At 37.6% G+C, this 22,557-nt stretch overlaps 1 protein-coding gene across 4 annotated transcripts in view; it reads left to right on the forward strand.

The window, feature by feature from the left end:
* PTPRM (protein tyrosine phosphatase receptor type M) overlaps positions 1–22,557 on the forward strand; it is a 748,757-nt gene that overhangs the window by 515,800 nt on the left and 210,400 nt on the right. For 2 of the 4 annotated variants that reach the window (XM_075826409.1, XM_075826411.1), the window contains one exon: positions 7,131–7,160. The exons of the other annotated variants lie outside the window; for them this stretch is intronic. In XM_075826409.1, the coding sequence (XP_075682524.1) occupies positions 7,131–7,160 (30 nt within the window). The remainder of the gene's footprint in view (positions 1–7,130; positions 7,161–22,557) is intronic. 4 annotated transcript variants of the gene reach the window in all.

A 22,557-nucleotide genomic window follows, 5' to 3' on the forward strand; every position in this document is an offset into this window, starting at 1 on the left:
GTGCAGTTGATTGCCTCTGAACAAGTCTTTACGTGCACACATGATATTATTGGCCCTGATTTACTATTCAATGTTGAGCCTAATATATGGCCTGATATGTATTTAATGTGGGCAACAAGCCAGATGGCAGCTGAATTTCCTTCATTTCTGTAAATGCTATTTTATTAAAGGAAGGCGTGGACTGTATCTTCTAATGTAACTTTATGTCAGCATCCTGCTGATTTCATTTTAGGGGCTATTCACACAGTGTGGTTCAGCAAAGAGCTACGCCAATACAACACTGCTGCATTTTTTTTAACCGCAATTGTTGTAGTGGCTTCAGAAAACTGCAATTACCGTAGTGGTGTAAAGGTGGGAAAAGTAAAAGTAGGGCTGCCCAATAACACCTGTCAAATCCTAGCTTTTGGCAACAACACAACAAGCCAATTGGATTCTTTGATGCTATGACGAGTCTTCTGGATCAAACTACTGTACAGTAGGATTCATTTTTAATCCTTTCCTATAAGCAATATATATTCTTAGTTAATCTATAGACTGTATTTAGTCGTTATTTTAATATTCTAGGGACCTGGCAATTTTTTGTTACACCCCTAATATCATTCATGGACATGGATCTCTATGTATCATTTGTATGTCCGTAAGTGTACAGGCCTTCTCCCTCTTCCTTTTATATTTTTGGTGTGAAGGGTTGCTTTCATCATTCAATATACAATATAATGTACTGACAAACTTTTTACAATTTTTTGGTGTGGTGGAATGTACTTTTTTTGTACTTCATTTTTACGACGTTCACTGTGCGGTAAAAATGGCATGTTATCTTTATTCTGCGGGTCAATAAAATTATGGTGATATCAAATGTCAATTTTTTTTATGTTTTACTTCTACAAAATAAAACCTATTTGTTAAAAACAAAATTTTTTGTGTCGCCATATTCTGAGAGATATAACTTTTTTTTATTTTTCTGTCAATAGAGCTGTAGGAGGAGATGATGATTTTTGGGGAGGAGATGATGTTTTTATTGCCACCATTTTGGGGTACATATGACGTTTTGCTCACTTTTTATTCCATTTTTTGGGGAAGGCGGGGTGGCCAAAAACCAATTCTGGTGTTTTTTTTTTGTTTTTCTTTAATGGCATTCACTGTGGGATGAATAACATTAGATTGTAATAGTATGAATATTTTTTAATTGTTTATATTATTTTAGGAAAAAAATGGGGATTTTTTTTTTACTTTTTATATTTTTTTTATATTCTTAAAAACTTTATTAATGTAAATTTTTTTAGTCACACTAGGGGACTTTAACACTTGCACAATACACAATACACTTGCAATTGTATTTTGCGTCCTCCTATTAAGCCCAGCCAAGAAATTAATAGGTAACTAATGTTTTTTTTTTTGTTATTTTATAACATATCCTGCAGCAAATATATTTTATTATGCTTTTGGACTACCGCTGAGCTGCAATATCAGACACAGCTGATGGACAACCCTTTAACTTAAAAAAAAAATCTGTCACGTTAACATATTTAAGGGGTTATCCCATGAAGATAACCACTTTTAAGATAGAAGCTGATAGTTGCGAGTTCAGCTTCTCTAATTGCCAGGGGAATCCATGTCTGAGTAAACATTTCCCGTGTAACGGCTGCATAAAAACATAGAAAAAAAAACTACTATCAAAACTACTTTATACCATCTGTGTATGACAAATTGTCCTAGTAAAAATCCTATCAACAACTACAACTTCCTTTGTACCTATCCTTATTATAAAGTGATTCCAATTAAAATATTTAAAAATACCTTAAGAAAAATATGTTCCGTTTTTGTGTGTTTTGCCTTGAGCTCAATGATAAATTTCCTTTTCACATTATGTGCTTTTTCATCAGTTTTTTAATGGCTATTTATCTCAATAGCTGCATATGTAGAATTAAATGTAAGTCCATTCTCCCAGACTGGTTATTTTGATAAATTATATTTGCTGTGTTTTGTTTTTTCTTCTCTTCTCATGCACAAATGTGTGCTAATTATAAGAATATCTAATTACAACTGCTGATACCTAAAGATAACCTCCCATCTAAAGCTTTTTGTTCATTTCATTTTTTATTAAGAAAGGCAATATTCATTAGCAGTGTGAGAATTATGTATAAAACAGAAATACAGCATTATACATATCTCCCTGGATTTCAGGCACGCAGGCCAACCGGTTGGGAATTCGCAAAATCGGGAATTCCTTAGTGTGTTTTTATCAGCACAATACCCTAGCCTATAGAGCATTGATACCATGGTCAAAGTCCAAATACAATGGAACTTCCCTGCTCTCCAGTCATATGACACTCTGGTATATCCCTTAGTCAAGCTATATACAGCAATAAGTAGAGAGTCTATATTTTGTCAAAAGGCTAGTAGGGGGAACTGTGTAGATTTTGATGTGTCCTTCCTTAACTTTTGAGCTCTCCTGTTGCTCAATTAATAAAAAATATATAACAGAATTTCACGTAATGCAATTTCTTACATATTTTTATTAAATTGCTCAGCTTTTAACTCAACTTGGATGACTGCTTGCTACTAGACAAACCATTCTGCTTTATAAATCTCTAATACATGATATGGGATTTCATATGTCATCATCGCCAAAGTCACATCCAAATGGACAATCCCTTTAAATGAAAAGATCCATATTTTACATCAAAGCCCTGTTTTGGGGCTTTTTAATTCAATCGTGTGTTGCCAGAAAACAGAACAGACCGTTATGAAGGGGTTTATGGAAATGATCAGTGTAAGCATTTCATTTAACAATTTAATCTTGGCTATAATTATTTTTTCCCCCGATTCTTTTTGGTGAAATCTACCATGGAAAGAGAATGATGTATCATTATTAGATTGCTGAGTTGACTTTTCTTCACCTCTAGTGAGCACTGTCTACATGGGATAATATTCTATCCAATATACAGCTCAACTCGTTAATCTAAATTTATGAATAAAAATTACAAATGGAAGCTTAGCACTTTATATTTATTAAAAGCCAAAGTACATCATAAAACATCTTATAAACCAAAGCTATTATATTATGGCCATTGGATAACCTTAAGGCCCTTTAATATGGGTCAATGATCGGGCAAACGATCGTTCGTATGAACTGTCGTTCCTGATCATTGCCGTCATTCATCGTCTAATCTCCTAGTTTATTCATCCATAAATAGTATCGTTGTTGGCACCACATCTACCTGTGTAAACAGGGAGATGTGGTGCCGACATAATGGAAATGTATGGGGATGAGCAATCTCGGTAACGAGCAGTGGTACGTCTCCATACATAACCAATCATAGCTCATTGTGGGAGGAGCAAACGAGCGCTGATCAACAGGCTGCCTCGTTAATCTGCATTTATTTTCATGGCCGTGTAATAGGACCTTTACTTAATACCTTTCACTAGATCATTTTTCAGTCTCTATGAACATGACTACTTTTTGAGATTAGATACTGGACCTGAGAGAGCAATACTGCTTCCCAAGATGCTTTGCTGTGCAGTCAAAAATTTCTCTGAGCATATGAACTTCTAGTTAGGCAGTTGCCTTGAGGTCATAGATGAATGAATGTATATGGTAACTAAAGTCATGTGGCAAAAAAAATCACTAACATTTTAATTACCCATTCTTAAATATGACGTATCATTTTATGGCTTCTTTAAATGCTGTAAGCAGGTTTGATGATTTTTCCAAAATTAACTTAACGTAAGTTTAATGCGTATCATCTTAGAAAATTTGGTTGCACTTTATTAAATACATTTTAAATAAAAATGGTGAAAGAAAATCAGTGTACAGAACACGAACAATCCTTTGTTGTGAGTATCATTGAAAAGGCTTCCAAATAAAATGGTTCTAGGAAATCCCAACTGCATTTGATGCTTGAAAATAGATATTGCTTCTAGAATGTATATCTAAAGCCATCCCAGAGAAACTAGATAAGACAGAAAATTCAATGAATGCCGATATTGCAAAGAGATGAACATAATACGTAGCCAAAGGCAAGGTACATGGGTCAAATTCCTCTGCATACTCTAATAAGCAAATAGAAAAAAATCAAAACACAAACAACCTCCAACTTCTTCCAAACCTCAACTTAGCATTGTCTTGCTGGGATATAGCTATTAGAGCTCTTTAAAACTAGGAAAAAATTAGAATAGCAAACATAATGCGCCAAAATATATTTACATATAGTTTGCATAATTAAAGTACACATTCTCATAAATCAAAACTATTCACTATCAAGAACTGTTCTTGTTGTTCGTTGTCGGTATTCCTGGAAGTTTCATTCTTAGCAACTATAATTTTATCACATGGTCACAGACAAGGGAAATACTGTAGTCCCTACTCCTTCCACCATCCCCTCAGTGGATTCTCCTAGAATAAATGGCTTTAAAATGTTTTGTTTTTTACTCTTATAAAATAAAGCAGAGCATTGTGTGCGCTTCTCGCATCTTCTAGCATCATAGAGACATGTCAGAAGCTTTCAGTTCAGTTTGCTGATTGAATGGGCGCTATTCTTTCTATGTAATTGCTATATCTTGTACACTGTTCTCTGAGGAGAGATGACAAATGCTGACAGAAGCCAAGGGAGTACAATTCTGAGTTGAGCTTCTTAGTACCTGGACTTCCATTTATCAAAACTTCTGATACATCTCTGTGACATGTCAGATTTTTTGGGAAATGACATTGACCTTTAAAAGCCACATTCAGATCTGGCATATATATTTTGGATGTGTGATATGGATACTCTACAGTATACGGTACAGAATACCCCATTCACACATAGCTGATTTTTCCACTGCTGACTTGAGGGAATATTTCCTGCAGATTTTACTCTTAATAATGTAAAGGGTGAAATCCACATAAAAATTTGCGTGTAACACATGTTGAGGGATTGCATATTCGCTATTAATTTGCAGGAAATTTTCAGTATTTGAGGCAGAAAAATTGTGCCCCGTCTGGACCTTATATCTTTGCTAGACTTTATTATGACCTGTACATTAAATATCTAAACATATATTAAGCTGCTGATTAACCTGTCATGGTCTCACATACTTTACTGAGCTACACTTAATTTGATTGTACAGAGCGCTCACTGCAGCTCCAGCCATTAGACTTATTCAGACACAAGCCAACCCTTTAGACTCATTAAGTTCAAAGTGAAAGTTACTGGAAAAAAAGCAGAAAGAGACACTAAAGAGTAGAAGATATAATTTACCTGAATGTCCACAAGGGATCAGATCATAAACTTATACTGACTAAAGCTAAAATATTGGTGACCGGTACACCTTAGTGCTGCAAACACTTGGTCAAATACAATATAGTATACACTAAACGTTCCTTTTGGTGCTGTTAAATAAGCAGCATTTTGTAAAGGGGGACATTTATAACATATGTTGTAAACACTGTGTTCGGGAGTAGACATGGCGTTAAAAATGGCACCAACGCATGTCAGTGGGCTTAACATTTTCTATTCTAAAGTTGGCCAGGCTATGCCATTTGTACATTTGGAAAGGTTTTCTAGAAAACGTATAAATATCAGTAAGAGATTTGTCTGAATGTAGGGATCAGTCTATGTCTGGGCATCAGGGGTCTTGTCCAAATTGCTTTATTTTTGAAGACAAGAAACTTTGGTTCATAATTTGGTCATAATTTTTATAAATGTACTCCCGTGTGTTTAAAAAAACTTTAGGATAAAAGCTAATGGTCGTATTACAACTCTGTATAGCCTCTGAGCTGTATGGAGCAGTAATACGGCACCATAGACATCTATAAAAAATAATCTGTATGCATCTGATTTCATACAGAGGATTTTTTTATGGATTATATATGAATCATTGGGTGCAGTATTACAGAGCCATTCACCTCTAGAAGGATCGGATCTGGGGGACTATACTCCCATAATAGTGCGCTGCATGAAGACAAGACGGTGGCACATAGAGTGCCGCAGGCTCTATAGTTTGAAGCCGCCGGGACTCCATGTGCCTCAATACAGTCTCCTGCACATGACTGGTGCTTGTGTGCATGAGGCCTTAGTCTGCTGTATTTCAGGCTAATTCCTGAGGCCTCTCACTTTTGTAATAGTGCTTGTCTAAATGACCCCGTAGCATTCCCAGTATCTAATATCAGTTTAGGTTATAGTACCACAAATAAAATAAAACCTAATTTATGTGAAATTTGTATTTGTAGTGTTAGGGCACGAAATTGCGGCAAATCCACAAGGAATGCATTCAACGTCTGAAAGCCGCAATGTTTCTCTGCAACAGAACGAGCGAGCTGCAGATTGAAAAATCCGCAGCATGCTCTGCTGTAATTGCAGGTTTTTTCAACTACACATGGATGGAGTTTTGAAAAATTTTTCATCCCATGTAACCGCCGCTACAGCCTGTGCTTGGCTGCAATGGTCACATGGGATGAATCATCATCCCAGGAGGCCGGCCTGGAGGAAGAAACAGACTTCTGAGTAAGTATAAGAAATTTTTTCTTCTGAGTTGTGTTTATTGCAGCGGAATCGCAGCGATTCCGCTGCAATAAACGCAACAACTGCTATTTGTTGTGGGTTTTAGCTCCCCATGGAATTCAATGGGGAAAACCTGCAACAAATCAGCAGCGTTTACTCAAATACAATATACATGCTGCAGAATAAAACTCTGCAGCGCCGGTCCATTTTTGAGTGGTTTTTTTCGCTCCCTATTTGCGCAGTGTGTGGATGAGATTTGTTCTATCTCATCCACTTTGCTGTTACTGTATTGTGCTGCAGATTTTCAGCAACGAATCCCGTTGCATAAAACCCCGAATCCCCCCAGCCCCGCCGGTCCGTGGAAAAATTGTCTTACATAAAACTGGTCCTTGGTTAAACAAAAGGTTGGGGACCGCTGTCTTAGGCTATAGGTGATGAGAATATAAAACGCTTCTATTTGTGTATTAAATATATGGTATCATGTGTTGCATGTTGTGTGTGTGATGTAATTTTGCTTCTGAATTCTTTCATTCATGTCATCGGATCTGTTCTCGTTCATCCAAATTTTTCATACATTAATATCTGGCTTTTCTTTCCTTCCATTTCATCTTTTCTACCACTGCCTATATCCTTGCTTCATCATGGCAGAAGAAGCTATAACTCCTACACATATTACCTGTAAGTAAATTTTTGAGCATAAGTAGTGTCATGCTTTCTGCCATGTTTATCCATGCATGAATATTGAATGTCAGTAATACAGTCCATGTCAGCTTGAAATAATATTCATTTCCACCCTTGTTACTTCACTTGCTATATAATTAGAAAAGTTGATACAAGATATAATCAGATATGTTAGCATAGAAACATTTAGGTAGCCGTATCTTTTCCTCTGTGGGGTCCCAGATACCGCACTCTCCTCTGCCTGAATTTTATGACATGTCTGATTGACACTCCATAAAAGTCTGTCATTGGAAAACCTATTTAAGCTACAAGATACTAATCTATATGGATGGATTTCCATGGTGGCTAATTCTCAGGGGAGTTATATTCATGAGTGTGCTAAAAGTTTCCCTGACTGCAGTGGGGCAACAATTCCAATTTCTCATCTCCAGTTTGGGGAGGGGGATCAACCATAAGATTTTCATCACCTGCTGCAGAATGAAAGCACCCCTGCTAATGATTTCACATGCCTATAATGTGAATGGCGTTGTTCCCATTTGCCACATCCATAGCGATAGTTCTTGATGGGGTAGATAACTGTGATGTTTGCAGAAATTTTAATCTAAAGCCAAATTTGAGTATTTAGATTATATAGCGGAGAAAACGAATTACTAGCTGCAAATTGCATAGACTCATTTGTTCCACACAATAAATATAACCGCATAATGTTAGCGCGCTTACTGTACTCTCTTATTGCTGAAGTAGATGAATTTGGATTTTAGAAACTCTGAAAGGGACTGATGTTTTAAAAGAATGTCTTAACCCTTCAGATGTTTTCCGGGCTTCTTGTGCCCATTCCACTTACTGGCTCATATCTATAGAACACAGTTCATAGTTGGGACGAATCTGTAATAATTAAATATTAGTTTTCTTTCATATAGAATAAACGTAATTGTAGTGATGTAAAAGTTTATACATGATATGTAGGTTCCTTCTGCAATTTATAAAATTATTCTACTATCCACTACAATGTTTCTTCATCGCCGTATCTTCCATACCGTATGTCCAACTCTTTCACAGACACCTAAATACCTGTATAGGTTTATGTCTTTCTTCATGTTGCATGGGAGACATTAACCGACCATGTCATGCACACCCCTCTGGCACTACACTGTGTGTATATATGTTTAAGACGTGTTCCTATGTATGCCAATATGTATATTTATACATAGCACAGGGCAAGAGTAGTGTCAAGTAACACATTCTGTGAGAGTGCCAAGGGGAGAGGTGCCATTTCTGGCTTTTTACTTGCAAAGTACCCCCTTATATCAAGAAATAGGTTTAGTTGTATTTATAAGGGATGGGAGAGAATGCCAAACTTTCTATGCAAAGCTGAAATCTATATTATGGGTGGAATATTTCTTTAATGATGCTTGATATTCACAAACACAACTATTCACTGTGTTGTGTAAGTTAATATTTTATGATAAATGAAATGCAAATTATATTTAATCATATTGGTAAGAAATCTAAATGTCATGTTCCAAGTTTATTCTTGAATCTAAATGATGGCAAAAGTATAATGAAAAGATTATATCTGCTTAAAGAAACACTCCAGGATATTTTTTCACCCCCAACCCCCCTCCCCATTTGCGAAAGTAATGTAGCGTAATGTAGTGATGTGTATTGACTTACCTGGTGCTGTATTTCACATGATACCACTCCGTTCCGGGCCACCATGTGGTCACGTGATCTTCGTTCTGACTCCCTGTATCCTACAGCGTCTGTTGTATGAACCAAATGTCAGGCTCTTAATGCAAGTCTGTAAGACTTACATGGAGGTTTTTATAGACTTGCATTGAAAAACTGACATCTGGTTTCTACACTATACAATGTAGTATTTGGGTTGTCAGAGTAAAGATCACATGACCCCACGGCGGCCAGAAATAGGGCAGCATCATGTGAAATACAGCACCAGGTTATTCAATACACATCACTACATTACAAATGGAGTTGAGTGGGGGTGTGAAAAAACAACCCCGGCGTGCTTCTTTAAAAGACAACCCAATTAAAAGAGTCAGCTATTTTAATATGATGTTAAATATATTGTTCAGAAATAGGTCCTTGTACACAGGAGGTATTTTTCCTCAATATTCAGGTTTATCTGCAGTTGAACACAATATCTTACTTTTTCCCTTTGTCATACAGAGGTGTTGTTTGGTGGTGTCCTTACACTAGAGAGCTGCTTTAGTTGTTGGAGGGAGCACTGTGGTCACAAGTGAAAGTTTTTCCTTAACTAACAGAACAGTGGTTCTGTAGGGTCTTATTGAACTTGGAGAGCTGTTATTTTTTTATTAGTGAAAGAAATTTACTGCTGAAAATGTTTCCATCCATGCCACAGGCAGGTATAAAGACACTCTACATATAAGCACCCCACCAAAACCCCCCACAAATCCATGGACTGATAATGACATAGGACATTTAGGATATAGGCCATGTTTTGTAGTGCTTTCCTTGCACCTTTTTATAAATATAGTGAACATCCATTATTTACCTATGTTTTTTTAATGATTTTAATTCATAATTGCTACTGTATCTGAACGCAATGGTTAACACAAGACTGCCATACTGAATGTATAGATTTGTAAGTAGTTCATCGCTAACATAGTATTTAAAGTGGATTAGATCATATCCAGTGTGTATGCGTCAATTTAACAAATTGTAGAGGTCGATTGAAAATATCTTCCTGCTTTGGAAAAAAAAGCATGATTGTTCTTGGTTCTATATTTGTGTGTGTGTATTCAGATCAATATATATATATATATATATATATATATATATATATATATATATATATATATATATATATATATATATATATGTAGATAGATATATAAATATATATATATATATATATATATATATATACAGTGGAGGAAATAAGTATTTGATCCCTTGCTGATTTTGTAAGTTTGCCCACTGTCAAAGTCATGAACAGTCTAGAATTTTTAGGCTAGGTTAATTTTACCAGTGAGAGATAGATTATATAAAAAAAAAAAAAGAAAATCACATTGTCAAAATTATATATATTTATTTGCATTGTGCACAGAGAAATAAGTATTTGATCCCCTACCAACCATTACGAGTTCAGCCTCCTCCAGACCAGTTACACGCTCCAAATCAACTTGATGCCTGCATTAAACACAACTGTCTTAAATGGTCACCTGTATGAAAGACTCCTGTTCACAGACTCAATTAATCAGTCTGACTCTAACCTCTACAACATGGGCATGACCAAAGAGCTTTCTAAGGATGTCAGGGACAAGATCATAGACCTGCACAGGGCTGGAATGGGCTACAAAACCATAAGTAAGACGCTGGGTGAGAAGGAGATAACTGTTGGTGCAATAGTAAGAAAATGGAAGACATTCAAAATGACAGTCAATCGACATCGATCTGGGGCTCCATGCAAAATCTCACCTCGTGGGGTATCCTTGATCCTGTGGAAGGTGAGAGCTCAGCCGAAAACTACACGGGGGGAACTTGTTAATGATCTCAAGGCAGCTGGGACCACAGTCACCAAGAAAACCATTGGTAACACATTACACCGTAATGGATTAAAATCCTGCAGTGCCCGCAAGGTCCCCCTGCTCAAGAAGGCACATGTACAGGCCCGTCTGAAGTTTGAAAATGAACATCTGGATGATTCTGAGAGTGATTGGGAGAAGGTGCTGTGGTCAGATGAGACTAAAATTGAGCTCTTTGGCATTAACTCAACTCGCCGTGTTTGGAGGAAGAGAAATGCTGCCTATGACCCAAAGAACACCGTACCCACTGTCAAGCATGGAGGTGGAAACATTATGTTTTGGGGGTGTTTCTCTGCTAAGGGCACAGGACTACTTCACCGCATCAATGGGAGAATGGATGGAGCCATGTACCATCAAATCCTGAGTGACAACCTCCTTCCCTCCACCAGGACATTAAAAATGGCTCGTGGCTGGGTCTTCCAGCACGACAATGATCCGAAACATACAGCCAAGGCAACAAAGGAGTGGCTCAAAACGAAGCACATTAAGGTCATGGAGTGGCCTAGCCAGTGTCCAGACCTTCATCCCATCGAAAACTTATGGAGGGAGCTGAAGATCCGAGTTGCCAAGCGACAGCCTCGAAATCTTAATGATTTACAGATGATCTGCAAAGAGGAGTGGGCCAAAATTCCATCTAACATGTGTGCAAACCGCATCATCAACTACAAAAAAAGTCTGACCGCTGTCCTTGCCAACAAGGGTTTTGCCACCAAGTATTAAGTCTTGTTTGCCAAAGGGATCAAATACTTATTTCTCTGTGCAAAATGCAAATAAATATATATAATTTTGACAATGTGATTTTCAGTTTGTTTTTTTATATAATCTATCTCTCACTGGTAAAATTAACCTAGCCTAAAAATTCTAGACTGTTCATGTCTTTGACAGTGGGCAAACGTACAAAATCAGCAAGGGATCAAATACTTATTTCCTCCACTGTATGTATATATATATATATATATATATAGATAGATAGATAGATAGATAGATAGATAGATATATAAATATATATATATGTATATATATATATATATATATATATATAAAAGGTCCTATAGCGGGACGGAAACGTTGCAGCTGTTGACTGAATAAATCACATACTTTTTGTAACCATCGGAGTGCTGTGGGATTTCTTTCGTTTATATATGTATATATATATATATATATATATATATATATATATATATATAGATATCTATATATCTATGTTCATATATATATATATATATATATATATATATATATATATATATATATATGTATATGCAGATGGACAGGTTATACTATGTAGTGGAAGACGGTAGGTTCTAGTAGCTGAACAGATATTGTTGCTTGTACATGAATATTAAGGGTATGTGCACACGATGAGAGGCTTTTACATCTGAAAAGACAGACTGTTTTCAGGAGAAAACAGCTGCCTCGTTTCAGACGTAAATGCTGCTCCTCGTATTATGCGAGGCGTCTTTGACGCCTGTAATCTTGAGCTGCTCTTCATTGACTTCAATGAAGAACGGCTCAAATTACGTTGCAAAGAAGTGTCCTGCACTTCTTTGCCGAGGCAATTTACGCGTCGTAGACGACGCGTAAATGACAGGTCGTCTGCACAGTACGTCGGCAAACCCATTCAAATGAATGGGCAGATGTTTGCCGACGTATTGTAGCCCTATTTTCAGGCGTAAAACGCGGCATAATACGCCTCGTTTACGCCTGAAAATAGGTCGTGTGAACCCAGCCTAAGACATATTTCCAAAAAAAATGGTATATTGAAATAGAGTTCATGTTAGGGTGTGTTCACATCAGCGTTGTCTTTCCATTGAGGGGTTCCGTCTGAGCTTTCCGTTGTTTTGACAGAATAGCGTAGTTGACTGCGCTATTGAGTCCGTAAGAAAAAAGGGAACCCTTTCACAACGGTGACAAACAGAAACCATTAGCAAAGTATCCGTCACCATTGAGATCAATGGTGATGTAAACAGAAGCTAAGGTTTCCGTTTGCCTTTCCGTTGAGGGGTTCCCCCGACGGAAAGCTCAGACAGAACCCCTCAATGGAAAGACAACGCTGATGTGCACAGGCTCTACTTCCTTTCCTAGTGTGTACCCTAAAGTCACCCACATGAGGCAAGTGTTCACCAACACCCTACCCATATCTGGTCATTTGTCCTATAAAGAGCTTGTTTTTTTAAAATCACACTCACAATATTTCCTGCAGTGTTGAATATAATAATCTTTAGATTGACAGACACCGTTGTGAGCCACGACCCATTTCTTAATCGCAAATACCATATTAAAATAGTAAAATATAAGTGCTATACAGTGCATGTCTGGAAAAAAACTGATGCCATCTTATTGGAGTTTCTGAAAATAACGGAAAATGTAAAATAATTAAAAACAATACTGTCTTACAGTATACAGCCTCCAAATAACTATAATTTTATTCTATGCTGCTGCTTCCCAACCTCTATACCATTTCTTCCACTTTATTGAACTTGGTTTTGAAGGTGCCCTAGTCCTGCAGTTACACAACTATACACAGAGGATCTACTTTTGAATTAAATATTATTTCTACATCTCAGACCCTCGAGTCAAGAATAAATCACTCATACCCACAATTCACCTGCCCATCATAGATTATGTAAGCAGACAATACGGCTTCTGGATTATGTTCTCTATTAGAGTTCTCTATTAGAAAATAACTAGAATTCTAGTTTACAGATTTCTGAACCAATATCTCTGCAGTGACAAAGCGCTCATAGTCTATTACTAACTAATGTTCAGTGCTTAATGGAGTGAGAGGACTCACATAACATACCGTATGTCTGCACAAAAAAAGCCACATATAATCTTACAGAAACTTTCTGAATCCTCACGATGCCAGGTAACCATGTGAGGAGCTGGTATCTGGGCTACCTGTGATACTCTGACAGTTTCAATGCCTTTATTTGTCCAGCTGATAGGTAACGTACCCATCCTCGTCTGATGCTCGATTGATTTAATAAAGCACTCCCAGCAAAAAAGTTCCCCTACCCATTTTTAATTGAGTTGGCATAAACAATACTGTGGTTGGAAAACTCATCTCTGACTTTATCTTGTAGTTTCAGCTTCCGTTTCGAGCTGCAATTCGGTCACATGACCCCCGCTCTAACGTAACGGAATCTTAGTGTCTTCTATGCGGACAGGAAGTCTGTCTCTCTATTCATTCCCATGAATTTCACATCTAGGCTCTCATAGAAATGAAGGGGGGCCCAAAAATGTTCTGCTCTCAGATTTTTATGTTAGGTAAACATTTGCTGTAAAGATGCACTAAGTACCTTTCCAAATAAAATAACATTACTGATATTGTATGTGTCCTGGGTAACATCCTGAATTATAGTCCAGAACTGCAGTCACATTCCTGCTGGATTAGATATCTCCCAGTCTTCCTTGTCTACTTGGTGTCTGCAAAGAGTTTGCTAGAAAGTGTCATATTTTAAATCTGTGATATATTTAAATGTAAATACTTGAAATTGTATATGATTACATCGGTTAAGACATATATATGTTAAAATTATCTAAATGGGTTGTTGGGGATTATTTTTTACTTTGTTTCAGAAACAGTGCCACCCTTGACCACAGTCTGTGTCTGGTATGGCAGTTCATCTCCAATTAAGAGAATTGGACTGAGCTACAATACTGGATGCAGCCCATGTACCAGAGTGTTGCTGTTTCTGGAAAAGATGCAGAAGCTGCTGAAAACCCCTTTAACATAATAAGCAGATTCAAACTGTGAAAAGTAATAACATGTATTTGAAAAGGGAATTTTCCTTTAAACTAAAATGAAAGTCACAGGTTTTCTCACAGTCCTCATGTTATGTTTCATGGAACAGCAATAACACATTATCCAAGATTAGACAGAGAAAAGTATATTGGGTTTTTATGTTTTTTAGGGGTTGTAGGGCTTTTCAACGCCTATTAGTATGTTGTTTGTGTACATGAGTATTGAAAAATTATGCTTTTTAATCCAGATTTTCACAGCTGCAAAAGAAATGAAAAGTTTTCATTAGATTAAATATATTGTATAATACACCTAGTGCTGGTGCCATAATTTAGATTTCGTAGACTGCAGTTTTTTAATAGATTGAGTTATGCTCTTTCAGTGCAATTTAATGAAATATTGAACCATGTCGTCGTGGTCTGCCAGATAAAGGTGTTTACTGTGAGAAATAAATTTTAAGGCTGTTTCATAAGAAGTCCAATTTTAAAATTAATATTGTGCCTTTTCCTAATAAATATATGATACAGTACAGAAGTGCTGTAGTATTAGCTCTTAAGAATACTGTGATCCATGTCTAGCTTCTGAATATTTAAGATGGAACGGTTTATTTATTTCCAAAATTAAAAGCCAGAGAATCCATGTCTTTGTTAAGAACTTATGTAATAGATTAGCAAATAAAAAGTTAACTAAGGAAGGTGTCTCCTTTCATGGCATTAAAGGGGTATTAAGAGATTAGAACAAATGGTCTGCTTTATATTCAGTAACAGCGCCACTCTTGTCCATTGGCTGTACCTAGTAACCTCATCCCATTGCCTTTTTAAAAAAAATATAAATAAAGAACATACAACCCCTTTAATTTATACTAATTTAAATTGCAATTGTAGTTACTTTTTAATGGGATTGTATGATTTAGAAAACCCATTTTCAAATACACTTTTAGGGAATTTTAAATTGATAGACGGGAGGTCTTTGTTTAGGGACCTAATCTATTATCCAAACAGAGAATGGCATCAAACAGTCTCTCTGGAGGATTTAGCACTTTTGTGCATTACATGGACAGCCCATTGATATCAGTAGGCTCTGTGTAATGCTTCATTACTCCTCCGGTGGCACTGCAGGGTAATTGAACACTTACTGCCATATTCTTGAGTTGATTACAGCTGATTGTTGGAGGTTCCACAGCAGGATACCCTGTAATCAGTTTATCATCGGGGAACCCGATGAAAAATAAGAGATTTTTCAAAATGGACAACAACTTTGAGGCAGAAAACTTACAAGAAGTAACTGAAGATGGCTTCAGTGAAGGCCTGGCAAAGCATCTCAAGGAGGGAACCTCTGCATTTGGTGCTGTCCATGGGTTCCAGACTTCAGGCAGTCATTGACCGGATAGGATTTGCATCCAAGTATTAAAAAAATAATTATATTTATCATTATGTTAGTGTGTCCAATTACGTTTAAGCCTGTGAAAATGGAGAGACTATGGAGAAAATGGCTGCAATTCCTAAACGGGTAATGCAATACTATTGTTAAACCCCTCAAATTAAAGCTGAAGGCGTGCACTTAAATCACATTTTACACACACACACACACACACACACACACACACACACACACACACACACACACACACACACACACACACACACACATATATGTAAAGTATAGTATAGTATAGGAAGCCATAGTCATGACAGAAAATTTTAAATCAGACTGGTTTGATATTGGCAAAGGAGTTGACAAGGCTGCATACTATCATCAGACTTATTCACCCTGTATACGGAACACATAATAAGAGGCAGGACTGGAGGAAGACTATCGAGGACTCAAGATTGGCAGATAAACCCTTTTAAAGAAAGTTAAAGAACCAAATGAAAAGAGCATTTAGCTAAAATATGAAGAACGTAAAGGTTATGTTGGAAGTCATTACAGCCAACATTATAGTTAATGGAGGGACATTGAAGTAGTAGACAGCTTTTGCCTACTTGGATACATTTTTAATACAAAGGCTCCAGCAGCTGAGAAATAAGACAAAATAAAAAAGACTGGACATTGCAAGAACAAGGACGAAAGACATAGATAAGATAATGAAATGTAAGGGTATGTTCACACGATTTGTTTTCAACGTAATTCGGGCCGTTTACACCTCAAATTACGCCTGAAAAAACGCCACCATTACGCCTCGAAACATCTGCCCATTGCTTGCAATGGGATTTACGGTGTTCTGTTCCCATGAGGCGTAATTTTTACGCGTCATTTTCAAAATACGGTGCATAAAAAGACACCATGTATTTCTTTGGACGTTTTGGAGGCGTTTTTAATTGACTCCATTGAAAAACAGCTCCAAAAACGGCCGTAAAATACGCCGGGAAAAACACGAGTTGCTACAAAAACGTCTTAAAATTAGGAGCTGTTTTTGCTTGAAAACAGCTCCGTATTTTCAGACGTATTTTGCTAAGCGGTATGAACATACCCTAAGGGTACTTTCACATACCCTGACTTGGGCCGTGTAAACGAGCGCCGATTAACGAGACAGCTCGTTGATCGGCACTCGTTTGCTCCTTTCACAAGGAGCTAGTATGGGGACGAGTGCTCATTACTATGATCGCTCGTCTCCATACATTTCTATCATGTCAGCAGCACGTCTCCCTGTTTACACATAGAGATGTGCTGCCGACAATGATAATATTTAAGGCATTTAAATCGATACAATCAGCCAATGAATGAGCATTTGTTCGTTCATCGGCTGATCTATGCTCTGTTTGAACAGGGAAATTATAGGGAATGAGTGTTCTGTGAACGCTCATTTGGCCGATAATTGGCCGGTGTAAAATAGCCCTTATGATGTGTCTAAATACAAAGATCAGAATTGTCCAGGCCATGGTATTCTCTGTGACTCTCTATAGATGTAAAAGCAGGAGAAGGAAGAAGAGGGACAGGAAATGTATTGATGTCTTTGAACTCTAGTATTGACGAGGACTTCTAAGTGGACGGCAAAGCAAACAGACAGATGGATCATCAACCAAATCAGCCTAACCTCTCACTTGAAGCAAAGTTGTCTAAAGCTGTCTTATTTTGGACATATCATGAAAAGACCAACTTTACTAGAAAATACAATTATATGGAGATATTGAAGGGAAAAGAGGATGACCAACAACAGGGTGGTTGGATACAATCACGGTAGTTCTAAACATAATAACAATAATTTTATATATATATATATATATATATATATATATATATCTCACTCATAGGGGAATTTTTGGTCTGCTATGACCCTGCAGCTGGCACGCTCTAGGTCCGGGGTTTCAAGCACGCGGCCCGCGGGCCGCATGCGGCCCCTGGGGCAGTCATCTGCGGCCCGCGGGACACAGAGCCGCTAGTACAGGCTCTGCTCCGGGACTCTGTGGAATTCCCTGACATTGCTGTCCATATATGGACAGTGTGTCAGAGTCTTCCCCAGAGCCGGAGTCCCGTGCAGTGCGCTAGTATAGCCTCTTCTCCGGGACTCTGTGGAATTCCCTGACATTGCTGGCCATATATGGATAGTGTGTCAGGGTCTTCCCCAGAGCGGAGTCCCAGGCAAAGCGCTAGTATGGGCTCTGCTCCGGGACTCTGTGGAATTCCCTGAAATCACTGTCCATATATGGACAGTGTGTCAGGGTCTTCCCCAGAGCGGAGTCCCGGGCAGAGCGCTAGTATAGGCTCTGCTCCGGGACTCTGTGGAATTCCCTGACATATATGGACACTTATGTCAGTGGGTTCCCCAGAGTTCCAGCACAGAGCCTATACTAGTGCTCTGCTCCGGGACACCGGCTCTGGGGTTGCCCCTGATATCACATTCCTGTCCAGGAGGATCCCCTGATGTCACAGTGTATGGACAGTGACGTCAGGGGCTCCAACAGCGTTGGCAATGCTCTGGCTGGGGATTCCACTCCTAGAGGGAGCCACAATGGAGCTATCTACTTGGGGTGTGTGTGGCATTATCTGCAGGGCACTGTGGCAGCATCTGCGGAGGGCACTGTGGTAGCATCTATGGAAGGCACTGTGGTAGCATCTACAGAGGGCACTGTGGCAGCATCTACAGAGGGCACTGTGGCAGCATCTACAGAGGGCACTGTGGCAGTATCTGCAGAGGACACTGTGGTATTATCTAGGGGTGTGTTGCATTATCTACAGAGGGCACTGTGGCATTATCTACAGAGGGCACTGTGGCATTATCTACAGAGGGCACTGGCATTATCTACAGAGAGCACTGTGGCAGCATCTACAGAGGGCACTGTGGCAGCATCTACAGAGGGCACTGTGGCATTATCTACAGAGGGCACTGTGGCAGCATCTACAGAGGGCACTGTGGCATTATCTACAGAGGGCACTGTGGCATTATCTACAGAGGGCACTTTGGCATTATCTACAGAGGGCAATGTGGCATTATCTACAGAGAGCACTGTTGTATTATCTACAGAGGGCACTGTGGCAGCATCTACAGAGGACACTGTGGCATTATCTACAGAGGGCACTGTGGCAGCATCTACAGAGGGAACTGTGGCATTATCTACAGAGGGCACTGTGGCATTATCTACAGAGGGCACTGTGGCAGCATCTACAGAGGGCACTGTAGCAGCATCTACAGAGGGCAATATTTCATTATCTACAGAGGGAACTGTGGCACTATCTAAAAAGGGGCTACCCAATCTTGACATTTGTGTGTCTGCCAAACGCTGCCAACTGAGCCACCGGACTGCATTTAGCGACACTTAAACTGGATTGTTGAAATAAGAACGTGGAGAAATATCTCAAATTTTAAACCTAGCGGTATTATTATAGTAATGTAGTAGTATTATTATAGTAATATAGTGTTATAGTAGATCAAATAACTAATTGATTAACAATAATTTTGTATTGTATCAAATTTGAAAGTAATGCGGCACGTCATCTTCCCATTTTTTCTATATGTGGCCCACTTACCTGGGCGAGTTTGAAACCCCTGCTCTAGGAAATTCATTAGTTCTCCTGTGATTCTGCATCTCATATGCTTTTCCAGTCACATTGTGAAGAGCATTGGATTATGTGAATATAAACAAAAAAAAAGGAAAACACGTATAAAGGACTGCACCTCACAATTAAAGTATCCTTTTTGCGACATGTAGTAGTCCTAACCCTAATACAAATAGATTGCATTCTCCTTACTAGAATACTATAACTCATTGAATATATTCCTTGTCTTTCCTTTGTTTTCAGTTTAAAGCGGTTGTTCAGGATTAGAAAAACATGTCTGCTTTCTTCCAGAAACAGTGCCACACCTGTCCATAGGTTGTGTCTGGTATTGCAGCTGAGCTCCATCTAAGTGTATGGGGCTGACCTGTAATACCTCACACAACCTGTAGTCAGACCTGGCGCTGTTTTTTAAAGAAAGCAGTCATGTTTTTCTAATCTTGGACAACTTCTTAAATCTAATGTGACTTATGATAGTCACCAAACCCCTTTTATCCCTGGTCATGATTGGACTATGATCAAGGAGCTTACTATTTATATTGAAAGTGCTGTTTTTTTTTCATTAGAAGACCTAATTGTGGATGTATGTATTGCCAGCCTAACATGATCCAGTGTGATGGAATTCATCCTGTCTTGTCTGACATTTACCCATATTTGTGTGAACCTTACTCTTACATAGACTTGCTAAAGACAAAGCACTCTTGGCATTAGCATTGTATTAGCCTGTCTAAGTAACTCTATTTTAATTTAACTTTCAAATCCTTAATCTCTTGTGTCTAAAGATGCCTAAACTGAACTGCCGTCTACTGACCCTGAATCAAAGATTACTGGTAATCTGCCTCAAGACGGCATCTGCCTATATTCATTCTTTAGTCTTTAATGTACAATCCTTAGATTTATTTTTTTTTATCTGTCTTCAAATGTAGAGCACAATAGTTCAGAGCATATTCATTTTTAGGTTACTAAGTAGAACTATGAACAGTTTTTCAGCATATTTATACATACCTTACACGGTCTTCCTTTTTCTGTTCGGTTTTCTTTGTATTAGGGTATTGAAAGTGCAGATTATCTGGAACAAGTCATGGTTGCTAGACACAGATGTACAGTTATCACTGTTAATATGTAAAATGAAATTCTATAAGGAGTTCATAAGCATGACCTACATATCACGAGATACTCATGGCTGTAATCATCTGTACGCTTTAATGTGAAATGGAAATGTTTAGAACTTTAATAAGGAGTCTTCAAGTAAATCCGACGAGGGCACCTACATTTCTTCTAAAGTATAAAATGGGATTTATTTTCTCCATTAATAAAAATGGTTAAGACAAAAGTTTATATGTTGGCCAAGTATGTTCTATGATCGCATGATTAAGAGTTTCCAAGCATTCTCAATTACTTCTACACTAGTCAAGCGTCCTTTATAAAAATTATGAATAAATTGTTGGTTTAGTTGGAGAGCCCTTCCAGCTTGTTGATTTGCTCCACCTTTGAAGTCCATGGGAGGAATTGAACAATGTTTCTAGGCTTCGTAAATGGCCCAAAAGACACCAAAATTTGTACTTTTTGGCCTTTTTTTTTTTAAGACTGGCACAGTTTTAATACATCTCCCCCATGTCTTTATGCCAGATAGTCTGCAAACTGTGTGCATCTTTTTAAAGCAGAAATTAAATGTAGAATCAGAGTGATGTAATATAAGTGGATATATTGTTAAATATTATCATCTCCAGAGACAGTTGCATCTGCTTTGATTTGACTTTATTAATAAGTAAATTTATAGTATACCAGTATTTGATTTAGTTTAGTGCATGACAACCTTATTACATATATGTCTCTCTTAATGTTACTTGAGAGCTTACTTATTTTTATGCTTGTAATTTATTTAGTTTTTTATATATTTTTATCAATTTTTAAGTGTGATTTGATGAATTAATAGATGTAAGGTATTGTTAATAGGATGTTTTTGTAGTATAGATAGCTGCTTATTCTTATTAGTAGATGATTATATTATAACATTCTTATTTTAGATGAATAATGTATAAGTAGGCATGAGCAAATCAATTTCTACACTAATCGAATTTGGTCCAAATTTCCCCAGATTTGGTAAAAGTTTTAGGGTTCGTGGCACAGAAATCTTGGCAAAACGGAGCGGTTTTATAGATTAGAAAAATAATGACATAGACGGACCGGGTCCGTCAAAGTGGAAGCCAAATCATGTTAGCAGCTCTCTACTTTGGCTTATAGAGGGGCTCCTAAACAGGGAAACCCACTCTATGATGTCCATATGCCCTGATAATAAATATGGAAAGTTGTCAATATAAGACCACTCCTTTAATTCCACTTTCAGAAACATTTTACAGTTTAAATCCACATAAACATTAAGGACCTTTTTCAATATATGGTTTTACATTTTAGTACTGATTTTTATTTGTTATTTATATACATATACATACATGCTGGATACGTAGTCAAACAGTCAGAAGTTTAACTCCACTTTGCTGTCAGACGTGACTTAAGGGTAAAGTCATGAAATGTGGTAATTTCATGGCAGAAATGGGGAAAAAACAAAAATCTAATTTTTCAAATCAGCACAAGATAAGTAAATGTAAGGACCTTAAAAATGTATTCAACATTTTATTTAGATTTTAACTATATAATTTAGTAAATTGTTGTTCAAAAGTAGAGTTTTAATTGAACTTCTGAGGTGTCTGTAATTTGTGTAATTGGTATAACCTTCAATAACCTTCTAGATTGACAATGAAAAATTATGTTTTAACTTCCATTTACATACACCCTATTATTATTATTCATTGCCCGATTTCATAGACGAAAGGTTGGTTTACATGGACAGATTTCTGGCCATAATGATCGACGCTATAACGATTGGCGTTCGTTCGGTCTCCATCAGTTTGCATCATTGTCGACAGCACATCCCCTGTTTACACAGGGAGATTTGCTGCCAACAAGGATAATTGTATAGCCTGCATAAAACAATGTCATCAGCCAACAAAGGAATGTTTGCTCGTTTGTCGGCTGATTTCTTCCCTGTTTACGCGGCCAATAATCGGGAATGAGAATTCTTAAGAATGCT

Source organism: Rhinoderma darwinii, chromosome 5 (genome assembly GCF_050947455.1).
Source record: "Rhinoderma darwinii isolate aRhiDar2 chromosome 5, aRhiDar2.hap1, whole genome shotgun sequence".
Lineage (NCBI taxonomy): Eukaryota > Metazoa > Chordata > Amphibia > Anura > Rhinodermatidae > Rhinoderma > Rhinoderma darwinii.